Source organism: Mastigoproctus giganteus, chromosome 8, assembly GCF_048544385.1.
Source record: "Mastigoproctus giganteus isolate SK-2022 chromosome 8, ASM4854438v1, whole genome shotgun sequence".
Taxonomy (NCBI): Eukaryota; Metazoa; Arthropoda; class Arachnida; order Uropygi; family Thelyphonidae; genus Mastigoproctus; species Mastigoproctus giganteus.
This window is the reverse complement of record NC_143582.1, coordinates 46,432,252-46,452,746: the sequence shown is the minus strand read 5'-3', so window position 1 is coordinate 46,452,746 and position 20,495 is coordinate 46,432,252. Positions and strand designations below refer to the sequence as shown.

At 37.3% G+C, this 20,495-nt stretch overlaps 1 protein-coding gene across 5 annotated transcripts in view; it reads right to left on the bottom strand.

Annotated features, from left to right (window-relative positions):
• Window positions 1-20,495, bottom strand: part of LOC150081506 (uncharacterized) — an 89,670-nt gene that overhangs the window by 47,780 nt on the left and 21,395 nt on the right. For all 5 annotated transcript variants that reach the window (XM_090379345.1, XM_090379344.1, XM_090379347.1 and 2 more), the window contains 2 exons: window positions 16,529-16,608; window positions 2,544-2,642 (listed from right to left, as the gene is read on the bottom strand). In XM_090379345.1, coding sequence (XP_090235471.1) covers window positions 2,544-2,642; window positions 16,529-16,588 — 159 coding nt within the window. In that variant the 5' untranslated portion in view covers window positions 16,589-16,608. The remainder of the gene's footprint in view (window positions 1-2,543; window positions 2,643-16,528; window positions 16,609-20,495) is intronic.

Genomic DNA, 20,495 nt, shown 5'->3' with positions numbered 1-20,495 from the left:
CAAATGATTTGAGTTTTGATGTAACTTTCAAAGTGGAAGTGGTTGACACAACAGCACAGCTTATTTGTCAGTGACAAAGCCATTTTTTCCCTTGAGTGAGAAGTTCAAATGCCACAACATTCAGGTGTAGACCACTAAAAATCCTTCCCAAAAAATTTATGGCCATTAATGGGAATGTTTACTGGATAGGTTGAATAAATGACTCTTGCAAGTCCCTCACTTTCATGTGGACATGCAAAAAGATCTCAATAACTATCTCACTGGACAAGGTGTCAAAGAAGACAAAATATGGTGCTCTCAGTTCTCCAGGACTCTGGACCTATCACAATGTGACTTCTATGTAAAAGGATGCCATGTTTGTGCAGCTACATGCCAACAGATCTATGTGAATTGAAATGCACCACTGATGCAATGATCCTGCAGTAATCCTTTGTCTGTAGCATCAATTATCAGAAAAAAAGTTTGGAGAAGAAATGGACTGGACTATCAAATCAAAATTTACTGTAGGGTCCACAGTAAACTTCAGAAATTCTCTGACCATCTGTATATGTCCCAAAAATAATATATACAGTACTACATTTCATTTTTATGATTTTTTGAAAATTTTTTACTTCTTTTTGAATTAACCTATATTTTGTTAATGAACAACCCTGTATTTGGCCTAATAAATATTAGTTTTATATTATGCCAAAAGATATTTATCAAATAGCTCTTGGTGTAAAATTAAAATTATATAAACAAAATCACAACTAAAGTTTGTCTACTCTCTCTCTCTCTCTCTCTCTCTCTCTCTCTCTCTCTCTCTCTCTCTCTCTCTCTCTCTCTCTCTCTCTCTCTCAATTCTTTCATGCATTTGGGCTCACAGGAATAAGAGGAACCTATCTTCCCCTAGGCAATGCTGAGTGGTTTTGTTAATAGATGACAAAGCAATATAATGCTTTGTCATCTAACGTGAAATTTTTCTGCACAGAATAAACATGTAATAGACAGATCAATTTATTCATTCACAAAAGAATAAATGTTGTTTCTCAACAGTGCATCAACTAAACAATCTGGTATTAGCTCAAGTAAACACATCATTACAAATCACAGGTCATAAATTAACCTACTTAGGCGTTCTTTTATGTCAAAAATCATAATTGGCTGAAGGACTATCCTGATTTTTGTGAAATTTTTCACAATTTTTACAAATTTGTCATGCTTAAAAATTTGTGTTTGTTGAAAAAAATTAAAATTATAAGTGCACCTTTCAAGTAGCTAAGATAAAAATTCTTGTTTTTGGAAGGTTCACTTGAGGTTCTTATAAATTTAAAAGAATTAAAAAGGTACCTTTCTATTATCCTCCCACCATCTTCATATCTTTATATAATTATCTTTCTACCATATATACAGTATATTTACCTTTTATGGTTTACACAAAAGTTTAATTTAAGTTGTACTGATAGAGTATTGATGTACCTAGTGGCGGAAGAATAAATAAAAAAGTACCACAATAAATAGTAGGGATGAGCCTGTACCCTCAAGTTCCTTGACAGCACAAACTATTACTACTACGTCTCGATCCAATTTACAGAAGTATCATATTTTGTTCTGCTGAAAAATATGCCTCAATGTAAAGTGAAAGATTGATTCTTTCTCTTCTCCATTTTTTCACAGGCATTCTGACTTAAAATTCAAAACTGGATGTCATTAGCAGCTCTGCTAAAATGGTGTGACCAGCTTTGAATCCTGAAAATAGTCATTTTATCATTTGAGACCATGTCAAATTACCATTGCTAATATTATCATGTCTCACAGTGTCACTATAACTTTGTGAGACAGTGTAATGGTTTTGCCTTCTCTCCCATTTGGAGCAGTCTGGGTTTGATTCCTGTCTACGACAGAAAGAATCTGAAGTTCTAATCAACTGAGACTGTAGTTAGCTGATCTCAGACAGAGGGGGTGGGGTTTCCCCTATAAGTTATTCCAGGTTTTTCAGCCAACACAACATGAAAATTAGTTTGTGAACACACACTTGTACAGGCATAATACAAAATGGCAAAACATTGTCTAAGTTGCTGACGTGCCTACAACAACAACAACGCTATGATAATATCACAAGGAATTTTATTCATAAAAAATATATACATGCGTAAGTAGATTTGTGCTCAAGGGATAAGTTAGGGTGCAGAAATTGACTATTACAGAAAACTAATGATCCTTTATCAGAAATTTTCTGTAACAGAATTCATACCTACAAATAACACTGGAAGCTCTATATATGTACTTAACATATTTCCTGACAACTATGGTTAAGCTTTTCTTAGTAAAAGACTGATATTGGATTTTAAGCGAGTGTCAAAGCCACTTACATGAAATATTTTGCATTTAAAAAACACTTTTTTTTTTTTTTTTTTTTTTTTTAAAGTACTTGCTCTGCTTCTTTGACTATCTTTGGTTATTGCCCATGTTATTTCCAACCTTGTTAGAAAATCGCTATATTATTCAAACATAAAACATTCAAAATAACATTCTCGTATAGTAAAGCGTAAGAAATAACTTACCTGCATTCTTTGAGGGCCAAAAAAATCTGCAGGTAGATGAAAGTCAGGCCCAAAGAGAAGAGGTGATCTTGTAATAAAATTAAAGAAGTGACTAGCTGCCTAAAAATAAAATTCTTATGAAATATCAAGTTGTAGTAAACAGCATCAATGAATACATTACTAACTCTAATAGAAAAAGCAAAATGTACACCAGCACTCTCACTCTCTCTCTCAATCTAAGGGGGAAAAAAAAAGTAATAAAACTAAATGGCTAAATGAAATGCACTAAACTTTTTTTTATTGCCTAAATTCTATTAAAAATAAATAAATAAATTTTCATTTATTCTTGTGATGCCAAGGTCAGAAGAGAGTTTACATATTCATTGTGACTGTATACATAGTGGATTAAAAGAAAAAAATTTTCAGCAACACAGTTCCCAATGGGATTGCATTTTCTGTGGCAGCATCTAGGCTGAAACCCATAATCAGCTTACGTGTGTGACACACTAACCCAGATCGCCTAATGTGTGGATATACATAGTGGGTTCTGCTGATAAGAATCACTAGTTAATTGAATCAGCCATTTATTGAATTAAAACATCAAAAACTTACATCTTTTACGTGTTGCACTGTGTAAATTTCTTCTTACATTAGAATCATAATTTCAGTTTGAGTCATAAAAGCAACAGGAAAATTAATAATCTGAGATTTTTCAATAAATTTTTTTTCCTTTCAAATTTGATTGCACCAAGTGATCAGAGTACATAAGCATGTGCACACTTTGTACACATAATCATTTAAAAATTTTTAAATGTCAAAGCAAAGCCAAAGAAAGAATTTAAGTGTGGCTGAAAAACATGAAATTTTTAAAAAATATGTATTATCTCATCATTGTTCTCAGCAAGATATTGTGCATATTTTTTTTTATAAATGTTATTAACTTGATATTATTTTATTATATGTACTTGTATTCAGCATACAATGAAATGTTTCTTTAAAGGACTATATGGAATGGAAGGCCTAATTGCTAAATCCAATTATTTGTGTACTATTAAATAAAAAACATCAAATGCTACAGTATTGTATTTTACTACTTATTGTATGGAAAAGAAGAGCTTGAAATTTTGATGTGTCACATAATGGCAGTGGAAACTAAAGCTTATTCGGAGTGTAAGATCTTGGGTACCCTTGGTGAAGGTTCAGATGACTCCCCATTAATGTCTGACATGTTCAGCAGGATAATGGAGGGTGATGATGAGGAAAATCCCGACTGCCTGATGCTCTACTTTATGGGAAATAAACACACAAAGAGCTATTAAAGAGTTAAGCCACTGCCCCTATCATATTCATGTAACACAAACTTAAAGAACTTGATAAAGCAAAAAAGATAGTTTTATTGTTACTGGTTTCGCAATAAATTTTGAAACTTTACTGATTCAAATGAAACTGGCATTTTGGACTGTGTTTTATTTAGAGATAAAGTTTACTTTACTTTCAGTGGTTACATCAGCATAGTGGACATAGTGTTTTTTGTTATGCGGTTCCCGTGGTTTCCCACAAATCCGCATTAAATACTCTGTTAACATAGCAAAGCCAGTCAGTGTGGGTTATGTGTGAGTAGTGTGTTGTTTGTATTGTTTGACCGGCCTCTTCGTTACTGGGAGGCGCGATCACCAGGAAGGAGCCTCCCAGCATCCGTCCACTGGCACGAGGAGCCGGACCAGGGAGTAAAGACATTTGACGGGCCGTCCACACTCTTGCAGGAGCGAGAGTGGGGAGGGCCAAGGAAAGAGCGGAGAAGAGACAGGAAAGTGGAAGACAGACAAGATAGCGAGGATGACAGAGCGTAGGCATCCTCCCAGGCGAAACGGAGCAGGAAGAGTGCTAGGTGCAGTTGCGGGAGTCCTGGAGAAAGACTGTGGGTAGGAAGAAGAGAATAGGTAAAGTTCAAATTAAAGAGTCCAGGATCATCACAATGGAGAATCACGGAGCGGCGTCGACAGGGCTGTCCGCCATTTGCAGTTTCATGTCTGGAAGTTTCCGGTGCTGGGTATCAGTTGCTGTCTAGAGGAGGTTATCCAGGAGTAGTGTTCGCGAGTTGCAGGTGATGCCAGCGACGACGAAAGACCTCGTTGGCATAACTGGTCAGTACACGGAAGGCATCATTAGATTCCAATAACTTGGTTTCTGGCCGAAGTGATGTAGTGTGGAGGTCTAGGAGTAGTTGGTTTCTTAGATCTAAGTATACGTTGCATGAGTGCATCACGTGATCCCAGTCTTCAGGTTCTCCGCAGGTACAGAGGGCATCCTCGACTAGGCCGAACTCTAGAAGGCGTCTCTTGAAGGACCCGTGGCCAGTTAATAGGAAGGAAGCATAGACATTAGGGAAGAACCAAGTGGAACGTTGCTTGTTGATGTAGGTTACCACAGGAAGGAAAAGTTTAGTAGTTGCACCAGTTGTGGAGTTATTCCAGCGGGTTTGCCATAAGTTTATGAATTGTAGCCACACACGTTTATGTTCCTGTTTGATGTCGGTATCGGTACGGGTTTGAATAGTGAGGAATTCAGCTTCCTTATTCTTCTTGATGGCATGAGAAAGTCCGATAAAAGCGACGTGGAGGTCCAAAGGGAGGCGGCCTGTTAGTAGCTGTAGGGCGGCAGTTGATGTCGTTCTACATGCGCGGGTCATTTGTAGTAGCATAAGTCGTTGAATTTGCTGAATTTTACGTTGAGCATGCACTACAGTCATTCGGTGGTACCATACTGCAGCAGTATTGGTATAAATACTGCTGAGTATAAAAGGCGTTGAGTTGGTCCTTTAAGACCCCAGTCCTTGCGGGTAAAGCGTGCTAACATAGTGATGTAATTTTTTATCTTTTCTTTGATAGCTTGGATATGAGGAATGAAAGTTCTCCTGTCGTCCAAAATTACTCCTAAGTACTTCACCGATCGGTAGTTTTTCAGTGGGCGGCCATTAAAATGTATGGTAGGGGGTTTGGAGAAGTCCAGTTTGCCTTTTAATAGGAGGGTTGTGCTCTTCTCAGTGGAGACTGAGAGTTTATTTTCCGTGGCCCATACGGACAGAGCAGCGAGAACAACCGTAGCCTGGGTTTCTATGGTGGCGCGGGTGGGGCCCTCAATGATAATAACCATGTCATCGGCATAAGAAAGCTGAGTAGTGTGTGGGTAGTCCCTCAGGAGCCAGTCGTCGAGTATCATATTCCAGACAGCTGGCCCCAGGATGGAGCCCTGGGGACAGCCTCGGGTTAGATGTCGGGTGATGCAGTGATATTTTGTTTTGATGCTGACCTTGCGGTTAGAGAAGTAGCTTTTGAGGCAGTGGTAGAAATTCCAAGTGCAGTTAGAGACTCTGGCCCTCTGAAGAACGCCCGGCCACCACACTGTGTCAAAAGCTCCTTTGAAGTCAATGAAGATTGCCAGTACATAAGTTGCATCCGACTGTTCTGCAACTTTGAGGGTTTTAGATAGAGCATCAATTGTGGAGCACCCTTGTTTGAATCCAAATTGAAGCGAGGATGCCAAACCATTGGCTTCATATCGGGGTTGGAAGCGGGAGAGCAGCAGTCTCTCAAAAACCTTGCCGAGAATGGAAAGCAGCGCAATCGGGCGATATGCCTTGGAGGTACCTGTGAGATCCTTAGGTAAGAGCCTCAGGTTAGCATGCTTCCAACGTGATGGAAAGTTACCCTCATTCAGACAGGTGTTGAAGAGCTGAAGAAGTATCATTGGAGCTATGGCCCAGAGACGTTGCACAGTCTCGCCTTCAATAAAATCCAGACCAGGAGCTTTTACCTTTTTTGATTTTTTTAATTGCTGCATCGACTTCTTCCTCTGTGAATGGTTCCTCCATATTGTCTGGCTGGAAGCTGGAATTTTGTACTGTTATCTTCCTGTGGATGTCAGTGTCAGAGTTGGTGTTGTCCTGATATATTAGTTCATCCAGAATCCGGTTGATTGTATCTTCCCAGTGTGTAGTCTCAGACGAGTCATCAGAGCGGACAGAGTGTATGACATCCATGGATCCCAGCTTATTCCTCACGAGTTTGTGGACTAAACCCCACGGATTCCGGTTCCCCTCAGTCTCGACAAGGGAACGCCAGGAGCTTTGCTTGGCATGGTAAATTTTGTTAGTATATTCACGGCGGACTGCTTTGAATCGGTCTCTATACTGTTCTGCAATGTGAGCAGGTTCAGTCCTGCTCTTGTGTTGGTATTCTTTCCGAGCGCGTTTCAGAGAATTGCGCAGGTTAGTGAGTTCCTGCGACCACCATGGAACAGATCTTGGTTTCCTGGAACATTTTTTCATGGAAGCCTCTGAAGCTTTGAGGAGCAGACTCTGCACAAAGTCTGTTTTCTGCGCACTGTTCATTGATTGGTAGAAGTTGCTAGCTGGGTCATGAAGAGCATCTTGAATTACATTGTCAAACTGGTCCCAGTTCGCTGTTTTAGTAGAGAACCTTACAATATCCTGGATAGACACTTGATGAGGGAGGGCAGAATCGGTGACACTGTAAGTGATGAGGCGATGGTCGCTAGTAGTGGCTGTGTCATGCACCTGCCAATGGAGGAGTCTATTGCGAAGAGAAGAAGTAGTTAGTGTGATGTCCAGGTTAGACTCTCCAGTTCCCGAAGAGTAGGTGGTTGGTTGTCCTGGTCTGTTGATGATTTCAAGGCTGCGTGAAGCAATGAATTCATCTAACATATCTCCTCTTGCATCGGTAGAGGTGTTGAACCATTGTGTTGACCGGGCATTCGAATCTGCGGCTATGATGACATCAGTGTTCTCCAGGAGGTCAAGAGCTTGTTCTAGTTGAGCTACGTGCGGGAGGATATCTGTACCAAATTGGAAGTATGCTGTTAGGACCGCAATACGGCCGAAGCTGCCTTCTATTGTAGCCCCCGCTAGGTGGGGAGTGCAGAGTGATTCTATCTGTGTTACTACTAAGTCTGGATTGCGGACGATGATAGCAGCGAGGCACAATTGGTTTGTCGTCTGGATTTTCCTGAAAGCCAGGGGGTAACCAGAGACCCTTCCACGGACGTAGTATGGTTCCTGAAGGAGAAGAATGTCTAGATTCAACTCGTCCATTAGGGGATGAAGCTGTGTTGCCACTGAGATGGATTTTTGGCCATTGATTTGAGCTATACGAAGTCTGGGAGGGGGGGGGGGTTGAGCATCCTATTTTCCATGGTTACATCAGCAGTCAAAACAGCAGATATGGAGTAATGAAAATCCTCATGTTTTTAATGAAACACCTTTTATACCCAAAATATAAAATAAAATTTTAGCCTGTGATGTTTTACATTTCCAGGTGATTGGACCTCTCTTTTCTGAAAAAAGTTAATTTAAACATATACAATACATCAAATTCTGTAAAATCCAGAAATAATGTTACTTAATGCAGTGGTCTCAAACTGGCGGCCTGCGGGCCGCATCCGGCCCCCGAAGCAATTTTACATGGCCCGCGAATACATTTCAATTATGTATTTGTTGTAAATACGGTGCTTATAATTTTAGAGACATAGAGATATGGACTGAACTTATGTGCGTGACTTGCTATTGAAGGAAAAAGAGATAGAATGAATAGGTTGGGGCTTTGTCTTTGTCACTGTATGCTTGTATGCCAGGCCACGTGACTGGGGTAAGGTGGGAGAACTTCCCAAGTCGGTACAATCAGTAAATTTAGTTCGCCAGCCGACAGTTGGTGGCGCTTCAGTATTGTGGTGCTTCCAATTTTTTCTATTGAGATGGTACTTCTGATATATATTTTCCTTGAGTCAGTCACTAGTTGGTTAGCTGGATGCACAGCTGCGCAGTTCATATTGCTATATAGATGGAGACAAAGTAACGTACGGCTTGTCAGCTGCTTTCAGATCGTGCATTCGGCCTGCATGCAATTTGAGTTTGAGACCACTGACTTAATGTACACAGTGCATTAACGAAAAGCAATAATTAATAATTTTTAACAAAAAAAGGCAAAAAAATCTAGCACCTCTCATTCCCCAAGGATGCTCCAGATTTTTAGCATTTAATGTGTGTGTGTGTGTGTGTGCGCGCGCGCACACACACACACACACACACACACAAATAAACATTATCCAACTTACGGTAGCAAGTGCCAACTCTCTAAACACAACTGTTTATACAAAGACAAAAACAAATACAGTAACACACACACACACAGTGGTACATGCTCTGTCAGACATTCTCCATACATAATTTCGTGCAACATAAAAAAGTTGTTAGTTTTAAAACTACTCAAGACTGTTACAAAAAGTTAGGAAGATAGAGTTGCATTCACAGTTTAATAGGTTTTTGTACCACATGAAATTCTCATAAATAAAACATGCTTTTAAAAACTTTTTTGTACAATTTTATTTTACTTTTGTAGTACGTAATCATGTACATCTTGCAAAAAAAGCATATCAAAAATAATCAGGATATTATTCTAATTGCATAACCATGATCTGCAAACTGACCATACTCTACATGAAATTTACACGATATACTGATGCCTCATGGCCATAGCTTTCTTGACACAAACTCAAAGCAATCAATTAACAATGCATCATAGAGTATTCTGAGTCCTTTCAGAATAAGAAAATTATATTTCCAATAAAAGCAGAAACTTATCATTACAGTTACTAACTCAAACGATCTCGAACTCAGTTACAGTTACTAGCTCTCAATCTCAAACACAAACTCAAAACAATCAACTAACAATGTTTCACAGTGTATTCTGAGTCCTTTCAGAACAAGAAAATTATATTCTGAATAAAAACAAAAACTTAGCACTACAGTAAAATCTCTTTAATACAAACCCAGTTTATACAAAGTACTCGTTTATATGAAGCATTTTCCTGCGAAAGGATAGGCTTTTCTATGTAAATATATTCGTTTATTGTAAAATTCGGTTAACAGGTATTACAAAGTTCATTTTCACCCCGTGAGAAATAAACATTGTTATTTTGTATGTTTAATACAAATCTTGGCACAGTTGTCCGATTGGTGCCTCCATAGCCAGGTGGGCAGGAGCAGCAGTGCGTAGCACACGCTTCTTGATTAGACTGGGGTTCGAGCCCGTGACCACCAAAATACGGAGGATGCGAAAAGGTCAGGGAATGACCACCGCATATTTCCGGAGCAATATGGAATTAGTTGCTAATGCTCCTAAAAACCAAATAACAAACAAACAAACAGTTGTCCGATTATTGTAACCATCATTGCCTCTGGTCACCCGGTTCCCTGCTTCCCAAAGGAAGGCACCGACTTGTTACAATTTACTTTTGCGTAAACAAAACAAGTTTATGGTAGCTACGATATAAGTGCACTCTGAAAAACATTGTGAAGGATGGAGCTGTTAAATTAACAAAAGATTAAAAACAGCTTATTTAAGTTGTTTACATATATGCCCTTGCTCTCCATGGGATTAAGGTCAGTTGCAATTGTTATGCCAGTTCAGAGAATCTTATAAATTATTTCAGAGAAAATTATAAATTACTGGAATAAGTTGCCTTCATGGTAGAGGCCGACAGTTTGGGGAAATTCAAAGATCATCTGGATAGTAAGTTCGGGTAAGGGAAGCGCATAGGATGATAGGTTTAATTTCCTTTTTTTTTTTTTTTTTTTATTAATTATTATTATTTAGTTATTTAATTTTATTTTATTTTTGTTTTTATCATTGTTTTGTTCGGATTTTTTTTTTTTTTTTTTTTGGCTGGTGCAGCATAAGCCATAGGCTTTCTTGCACCATGCGGCCGTTACTAATACTAATCTTTTGCTACAGTACAATATAATCTATTTTTTGAGCTGATGTCTTTTTTGGAACTTGTGTCTTTAAATTAATTTCAAGTTTGTTTATATTAAACCTCATCTAGAGTGTTATGGTGACAAAATGTAAATGGACAGAATTAAGCCTAGAAATTAAGCTAAAAATTGTACAAGAGGTTGATAGGATGGAACAAAGCAAAATGGGCACTGCAAAGGAAACCAACAACACTTTATTTACAATACTGAAAAACAAAAAAAATGAAGTGAATGACAGTGGAGTAGCGATAAAAAAACAGGAAACGAATTCATGGTGCAAAACATAAGGAGCTTGAAACAAAACTTTGATACCAACAAATGCATGCTAATTTGCCAATATCAGGTCCGATTTTGCCAGAAAAGGCAAATTATCTAGCTCGGCAACATGGAATTACTGTAGTAACTTCAAATGCAGTAGTGGCTGACTCCAAAGATTTAAAGATAGGAATAACTTTGTTTTGTGAAATGTTTGCGGCAAGTCTGGGTTAGTTGACAAAGAAAATGCTACAGACTGGTTGTGTTCTGTACAGTCCATTCTTGAAAAATATGAGGGAAAGGATATTTTTAATCTTCACAAGACAGGTTTATTGTATAATTTGCTGCCAAATGAAACATTTGCTCTTCAAGGAGTCTTATCGTGGTGGAAATTTAAGTAAACAAATGCTCACTGTTTCGTTACGCTGCAATTCAGATGGCAGTACAAAACTACGCCCACTTGTGATTGGTAAGATTTCCAAGCCAAGGTTTTTTAAAGAGGTTAACCAACTTCCCTGTGATTATGAGGCCAATAGAAGTGCTTGGCTTATGGTAGAAATTTTTCAGTCATGATTATCAAAAGTGAACAGAAGAATGGCTTCAGAATAAAGCAACATTTTGATGAATCTAGATTGTTGTACAGCACATTCTGCTGAGACACTTAAGTTGACAAATATATGGCTGTTGTTTTTACTTCCCAATACCACCAGTTTTATGCAGCCATTGGATCAAGGCATTATTTATAACCTCAAGAGAGCATATAGAGCCAACCTGACATGTTACTTGATTGGCAACATAGAAGGAGGGAACAATTTGCAGCCAAATTGGAATGTGTTGGATGCTATCCGTAATCTTGTTATTGCTTGGGACAATATTGTATCAAGTGTAGTAGTATGCATGTGATGCAAAAAAGCAAGCTTTTTCTTTATTCCTCAGATTGGGTTTATGTAAGAAGTGGGGTTCCCCAATGATCAGTATTAGGACAACTGTTGTTTTTCATTTTTGTAAATAACATTGATGAAGGGATAGATGGTGTGATGTCTAAATTTGTAGATGATGTAAAGATTAGTAGAGTAGTTAATGATCATTGCCAAGCAGAGCTTCTTCAGAGAGACATAGATAGACTTCAGGGATGGTCAGAAAAATGGCAGCTATTCTTTAATCCACCAAAGTGTAAGGTATTGCACCTGAGGAACAGTAACTCCAAGATAACTTATACACTTGGTAGAGTTGAAATAAAGCCAGCAGCGGAGGAAAGGGACTTAGGTATTATATGATATGGTCAGACATGAAGTTCTTCGAGCATCGTAGACCGATTGCAAGGAAGGCCCATGGTGTCCTATCAACGATTTATCAAACAATTCCTATAAGAGATAAAGATGTCATAATCCCATTATATAAGGCTATTGTTAGACCAAACTTGGAATGTTGTGTTCATGTATGGAAACCGCACCTAAAGAAAGACACTGTACTTCTTGAAAGTCCAGAGATGGGTAACTCGCCTGGTGAGATCAGTAAAAGGGAGTCCATATGAGGAAAAACTTCGAATATGTGGGTTGCAGAGATTGGAGACCAGGCACGTTAGAGGAGATTTGACTGAGGTGTTTATGCCTCTGAGAGGCATAAGTAAAATGAATGAGGACAAAACGTTCACAGTTATAAATGATTCTAGAACTAGGGGCCATAGCTTCAAGTTACAGTGGGGGAGATGTTTAGACTAGATTGCTGGAAGTTTTATTTTAACAAGTTATAAATTACTGGAATAAGTTACCTACATAGGTGGTAGAGGAAGACAGTTTAGGGAAATTCGAAGGTCAGCTGGTCACCTACGGGAGGAGGGAAACGCATAGGTTGTCTATTTCCTTTTCTCTAATTAATTATTTTTTAAAATTTTTTTATTATTATTATGCTTATGCTGGTGCAGCATAAGCATAATAATAATAAGCAAAATATCAAAAAAAAAAAAAAAAAATTCACATATCCATTCCGTCTAAAAGTTTGTCCAGACCCTCCTTGAATTTATTTAAGCTATCAACTTCCAACACAACAGATGGAAGTTGTTTCCAACAATCAAATACCCGCTGGCTAAAGGCAAATTTCCACACATATATTCTACAACTGTCTTTCCTCAATTTGAATTCATTCCCCCCTCAGATTTTGTAATCTGAGCAAGAGGAAGAATCCTATCAGAATTGAGTCTGCTTAACCCATTCAAGGCATTATACACCTCAGTCAGATCACCTTGCCTAGTCTCCAAATGCCGAACTTAAACCTTTCTTGGTAAGTAGACCTCTTCATTCCCTTCACCAATCTTGTAGCCCTTCTCTGTACTCGCTCAAGCAACTGCACATCTTTCCTAAAATGAAGCTTCCAAACCTGTACGCAGTACTCAAGGAGTGGCTTGACCATTGCCTTATACAAAGAGATATTCAACTCCTTTTCCCTACTAGCAAAATTCCTGTATATCATTAACAAGACCCCATGACCAGCCACGGCAGGTCATGGGGTGTCTGCATTGCTCAGAAAACTTCATATCTACTGCACAATTACTCCCAGGTCATTTTCATTTTCTACCAAGTGTAGTACCACACAGTTGGTACGTTTCTCTGGGGTTACTTCTACCCATATGCAGTATTTCACATTTGTCAGTGTTAAACTTCAGTTGCTACTTCACAGTCCATCTGCCCAACTTTTCTAGATCCCGTTGCAGTAGCACACAGCCATTACTGTCATTATCAACTCGGCCAACCTTAGTATCATCTGAAAACTAGGATATTAAGCCTGATATACCTTCATGAATATCATTGATAAATATACAAAATAACAGTAGGCCCAATACCGAACCCAGGGAGACTCCACTAATAAACATTGGTCCACGAAGAGCAATGTCCACTGATTACCTCCCTCTGTCTTCTCCCACTCAACCACCATTTTATCCATTATAGCATTACTACCATACTGTTCCAATTGTACAGTAATCTTCCATGCACAATAGTATCAAAAGCTTTCCTGAAATCCAAGTATATGATCTGAAAATTATTTTTTGCATCCAGTTCCTTTGTAACCACATCATAGTTTCCAATCAAATTTGTCAGACAGACCTTCCTTTAACAAGCCCATGCTGTGTCTGAACTATTACTGCATTCTTGGTAGATGACCCTACAATGCTTCTTTAACCAGTGACTCCATTATTTTACTCGGAACAGAAGTTAAACTAACAGGTCTATAATTACTTGTGTAACCCTTTGATCCCTCTTTGTGAATTGGGGAGACACTTGCACATCTCCAGTCCGTGGGGACTTCCCATGAGTTTTAGGATGATCTCATAATTATGGCTAAGGGCTTGCTTACTTCCTTTGCCACCTCCTTTAATATAATTAATCCCATCCACTGCTTCCACTTCCTAACAGAATTCCTCACTGTGAATGTAGATGAAAAATACTCATTCAGTTTGTGAGCTATCTAAGCAGGATCATCAATAGTTGAACCATCGATATCAAGTGGACCAATCTAATTCAACCCCTTCCTTCTAGAGTTTATATAAGTAAAGAAGTCCTTGCCATTTTTCTTAGCATCCTTTGCCAAAGATTTATCATAATCTGCCTTCACTTGCCTCCTTTGTGACTTGATTAAAGACTAGCTTTTATCTACCATACACTTCCGTGTTGCCTGATAATTTATATGCATCCCATGCATTTTTCTTCTCTGTCATGAGTCTCATTAGTTCGTCTGACATCCATTTAGGACTAAACCTTGAACAGTATTTCTTAATCGGTATGAAAAGCTACTAGACTTTTCATGACAATTAATTTCTTGAATGCTTCCCATTTAGAATTTTCTGTTGGTAACATCATCAGTTGGTTCCACTGTATTGAATTTAAAAACAGTCTGAGACCACTGTATTCAACTGTATGAAAGTAAAAATCCTTCCCTTTACCTCTGATGGTAGTGATATCTTTAAGTAAATCCCACATCAGTACACTGTGATCACTGCCACCCAGTGGTTCCTTTATCTGCAAATTCTTAATGCACGAATAATCACTGCTGATAACCAAATCAAGAGTATTACTCTCTCTGGTTTTCTCTCGAACAATCATCCAATAAATCCACAAAAATCTTGCTCGAGTGCAAGTGACCAACTCACAAGTTCCAATCAATATCTGGGAAGTTAAAATCCCCCATTATTAGACATTCTGATTTACTGGTCCATACTATTTCTCTGTACAACTGTTTATTATACTCATTAGAGTCATTAGTCCTATAACACACACCTATTCTCATTATTGCTTTCCCAGTGCTTATGTCACACCAAACTGACTCAACATTGCACTATCCATCTATGTCAACTGGATGCACTTCCTTAGATTTTATGTTTCTAAACTAACAGTATAATCCCTCCCCCTTTCTACCCTGTCTGTCCTTTCTGTACTCCCCAAATTCCAATGCTGCACTGCTTATATCTGTGTAACACCACCTCTCTGATATAATCCAACAACATCAGCCTTTGATGTCTTGACCAGCACTTCAAACTTATCAAATTTATTAACTATATTTCTAGCATTGGTGTACATGCAAGTATACATGCACCTGTTCCTACTGTTAGTTACTGTAACAGAGCCTATGTATTTACTTGGTTCACTATGTTGTTGGTTCACTTGGTTCACTATTCCAGTAATCCTGGAAATCCCAAGCAACTTACTTTCCAGGCTGCTGCTCATTCCAATAGATGCAGTGCAAGAATCACTTTCACCTCTTCCTGCGGCTACTGTTAATCTTTTTAGTCTGTGAATCTCCCCAAGCTAGGTTTTCTGACCCACCTAACACTACCTCGATAGTATCAGCAAACACTCTTGCACTCCTTCTATTTAAGTGTATCCCATCCCTGCAGAAGCAGTCTCTACTGTGTAATAATCAACTGCGTCAGAAAGAGTGGCTTTGGAGAAAATATAATTGAAAAACATGGTCCAGATGATGAATATGATAGCAAAACTGAAGAATGAGGGAATATAAAAGAGACATGGGGTTTTTTCGCAAATTTGAAGAGTTTGGGAAGGTGAATGATGAACTTGCTACCATAGCAACACCATCAGAAGAGCTGCTGAGCACCAATCAAAATGATGATGTTTTTGTTACCAGCAACAGCCAAAGTGAAGAAGCACTCACACTGCCATCTAAAAAGATGCACAAAATGTATTGAGCATAATAGAGAATGTGTTGGCCTGCAGTAACATTGATAAAGAAACAACTATTGCATTTTATGTCTGTGCTGTAGTTAAAAATGCATGTAGAACAAAAACTGTGCAAACGACATTAGACTCTTTCTTTAAATTAGATTAATTTATTAAAAAGTTAATGGTCTGTATGTCTCCTTTTATTTTAAGATTGCAATTCTTTTTACTGTGATACTAAAATATTGTATATATCATAATACATACTGTACAATGTTTTCATTTCTGTTAATTCCTTTTCTCTTAGTTTATCTTACAAATAAAATAAAATCCTTAAAAAATGTGTTATTCCTATTACTGTATTGTTAGACAAGGCTTTATTTTTATTATTTTATTAATTTAAATTAATTTATTTTTTTCAATTATTTTTGATATTATTATTATTCTTAGATATATAGTATGTACCAAAAAAAAAAAAAAAAGATAAAATTTTGACACTTTTGGAGTACCTCGTTATTACAAAAAGTGAAAATTTAGGTCTCTTGAACTTTGTATCAATTAGATTTGACTGTAACAGTAAATCATAAAAAAATTTAATAAATAAACACATCATCAATAACGGCAACTTCAAACCTCTGCATGTGGTAAACATCCCCACAAATATGCAACTATAAGTGAAATGAAATAAAATGGCAAACTAATAAAAAAAAAAAATAGTTTATATTAATTCTTGAAATAGGAATTTGATAGCTTACCATCCTTAATTCTCGCCCAATACTGTTCTGCATGTGGTTAAGGAACTGTTCAACATCCATTGCCAGTAATTTGTAATAATCTAAAAATAAAATGAAAATCTGAAACTAACCATAACTAAATATAAAATAATGATTGGGAATTAACAAGGAAACTTATTCAGAGTAATTATTTTATAAAAATCCACAAATGTGATGTCAACCGCAAGATTTGCAAGCTTTGTCTCTCATTATTTGCTCAATGACAAAGATGCCCACCTGTTCATCAAATCATAGTTTAATAACAATAATTTTTTCATAAATTTTATTAGCTGGAATGCTTATTCTTGATAAGCAAGATTTCTTTATTTTCTGAAATTTATTTTCTTTATTTCTTTCATGCTACATTTTATTAGCATGCAAATTACCAAAACAAACTGAATTTTATCTGCCTCCAGAGATTTCTCCCACTGCACATTATGGTTGCATTTCCTATGATGAGCCTTGACAGTGTACTGCTGTCAGGGCTCATCTGGCAAAATCTTACTGATGGAGCTGGTCCTTCCATATGTGTTTCAACTGTCTCCCAACAGTTGAAACACATATGAACACTGCTCTTCATGGACTAATGTTATTAGTGTTCTCCCACAGGGATCTGTGTTGGGACCATTGTTGTTTTCTATATTTATCATGATATTGATGAAGGTATATCACAAGCTTAATGTCCAATTTCACAGACGATTGTTTGTTTGTTTGTTTGTTATTTGGTTTTTAGGAGCATTAGCAACTAAGGCCATATTGCTACGAATCACAGACGATATGAAGGTTGGTAGGGTTGTTAATGACAGTAAGGATGGTACGCTACTGCAAAAGGATCTGGAAAAGTTGAGCAGATGGGCTGATAGGAGGCAACTGAAGTTTTTAACACTGACAAATACTAAGTGCGACATATGGGTAGCAGTAACCCTAGAGTAATATACTACTGCAGTACTACACTCAGGTAGTGGAGAATGAAAAAGACCTGGGGGTAATTGTGCAGTCAGATATGAAGTTTTCTGAGCAATGCAAACAGGCTACAAGAGTAGCTCATGGGTTTTTTTTAAATGATATATAGGAATCTTGGTAGCAGGGATAAGAAGGTGATTATCCCCTTGTATAAAGCAATAATGGTCAGGCCACATTTTGAGTGCTGCATACAGGTCTGTAGGCCTCATTTTAGGAAAGATGTAGAGCTGCTGGAAGGAATACAGAGAAGGGCAACAAGATTAATGAATGGAACAAAGGGTTGCTGTTAACAATAAAGACTTAAGTTCTGCAAATTGCAGCATCTGGAGACTAGGCACCTGAGAGGTGATCTGACTGAGGTGTATAAGGCCTTGAATGGTTTCAGCAAGCTGATGAGATTCTTCCTCTTGCTCAGATTCTGCACCTGATGGGGCATAAATTCAAATTGAGGAAAGACAGTTGTAGAACAGATGTGCGGAAATTTGCCTTTAGCCAACGGGTGGTTGATTGCTGGAAGAGACTTCCATCTGTCATTGTGGAAGTTGACATCTTAAATAAATTAAAGGCTGAACTAGACAAACTTTTGGAGTGAATGGATGGGTGAAACAGGAAGTTTTTTTTTTTTTTTTTTGGATGATGATATATAAACTTGCTTTCTTGCATCATATGCCTCTACTAACGCTAATATTTTATAAATATATATATATATATATATATATATATATATATATATATATATGTATGTATAAACTGAAAAAAAGTGTATGCCAGTAGAATGGCAAACCAGTAGAGCAAAATGATAAACTAAACTAGTGATACAATACAAAAGAAAAAAAAAAAGGGGGGGGGGGAAGTAGTCAGAAGAGGGTACTGTGGAAGAAACACTTAGAATTTGAAAGCAATTAATTAGAATTTAATGGCACCCCCAGATAGCACCAAGGTCCGAATTGTGTGAAATATCACGAAAGATGGAAGCATAAACTACCAACAATACGGGACCAAATGAACTAAAAATAATAAATAATAATAAAAACAGACTGACCATTATGCCCCATCTCAAAAGAGGCCACAAGGCCAATAATGGTCAGGGAATCACTGCATTTCAAAAGTTAGAAAAATCCATGTAATGATGAAACGATCCAAGGAGCGAGCCACCAATGCAATAAATTTGAATAATGGTGGTCCTTATGCAGTAGAAAAATAATAAGACAGAAATATATCCGCACTACTAATTTTATATTTATTTTCCTTCATTTTTTCATTTTCATTTTTTAAACTTTAGATTATATTTGCATAGTAGTAGTACGACAATTTGCTAATCTGTACTGCCCTCTATAGCCCAATTTATTTCTATATATTTTAGTTCAACAGTTGTATTGTCAGTGGTGTGATTTTCGCCATGCGGGTGCCTGGCTCTCTGTCTTAGTATAGGCTATTAAGAAGTATTTTTGGAATATTAAATTTTAAAAATATTATATTTTAAGGCAGAAATTCTCTTACCTGAGATTTTTTCAGGAATGGCTGCATCTGGGTGAGATGTAATTAGAATAGTATTGAAATAAAATAAACCTAGTAAGAGGATGAAGGAATAAAAGCAAGCTTTGATCCTAAATCCATGCATGGGGGGTTATAATTAAAAGTATAAAGTGAGAAGATTTCCTGAAGCTTGATGGAGGCTTTTCGTTTATACCATCTTCAAAGGGGAATGAACATGTGTCAAAGGTCGTATTTATAGCCCGGGTACATTCCATTGCCATATTTCAAATGCGTGCAGGTGTTTGAGTAGGCAAAAGGAAGAGAAGTAGGATAGAAGGGAAATCCCCCCCCCATATTACACTAATAGTTAGGGAATTTGGAAATTTTAGAGATTTAGAACAGCTTAAAGGTTTTTTGGAGAGATGATATGAAAAGGTTTCAGAAATTCGGGTGCATGACTACCCGTCCCCATTAATAGAGGTCATGGATGGGGGGGTGTTATGTTTTGTTATTAAATTTGAACTTATAGGATATCAATGTCTATGTGTGCTTATTGATCTGTTTGTTGATCTTATTGCTATAGTTTCACTGGTTTCTGGCTTAAATTTTGTGTCTTTTTTGTCTATTATTATGGTGTTGTCAAAGGATGGGTATCCTGTGTCTAAGTGGTGAGCTACCAATTCAGAACTATTTTTTTCTGTCCAGTCTATTTTTTCTTTATTATTTGAGGCTACTTTTAAACTGCTCTTGTGCTTTTGGATTCTCGTATATAACGATGTTCTCATGCTGCCTATATATATGCAATTGCAGTCTGGTGTGCAAGGAATTGCATAAACTATGTTTGTTTATTGTTTGAAATGTATCGTTTTTTTGTTGTTAGTTTGATTTTTAAGGTATGCCCATAGTTTTTTTTAGCTGCCGAAGGCTAAGTTTACCCTGGAATCTTTGAAGGTTTTTTTCAAAGGTTGTTGATACATTTCAATATATGGGAGGCCAATCGGTTGTTTTTTTAGCACTTCTCATTTTGGTTTTTCTTAACTGTTTCTTTTGGCAATATTTAAGGGTTTATAAGTACTGTTTATGAGCCATTTCGGGTAACCACGGTTGGAGAATCTGTCCTTAAGTGATTCAATTTCCTGTTTGCAAACATCTTCTCTAAATGAATACTTGAGAGCATTGTTGAACTGGGCTATTAGAATTAATTTTTTTTATGAAGGGGGGGGACATAGCTGTCAAAATGCAAATAATTTCCTTTATTTGTAAGTTTATGATAAATTTTAGTGCTGATTTTGATGGCATCCATTAAAATTCAAAATATTGATTTTAAATTCAAAATCAAACTAGTGAATGATTGATTTCCTCCACAAGAGAAAAATCATAATAAGTTAGCATTTGTCCGATTTTATGAAAATTAGCGGGTCTCGCCTATACAAGTTGTCTGTCCAACATGTCTAACAAAGTTCTGAGACTTTAGATTTCCAGCGCCTCCGTAGCCAGGTGGGAAGGAGCA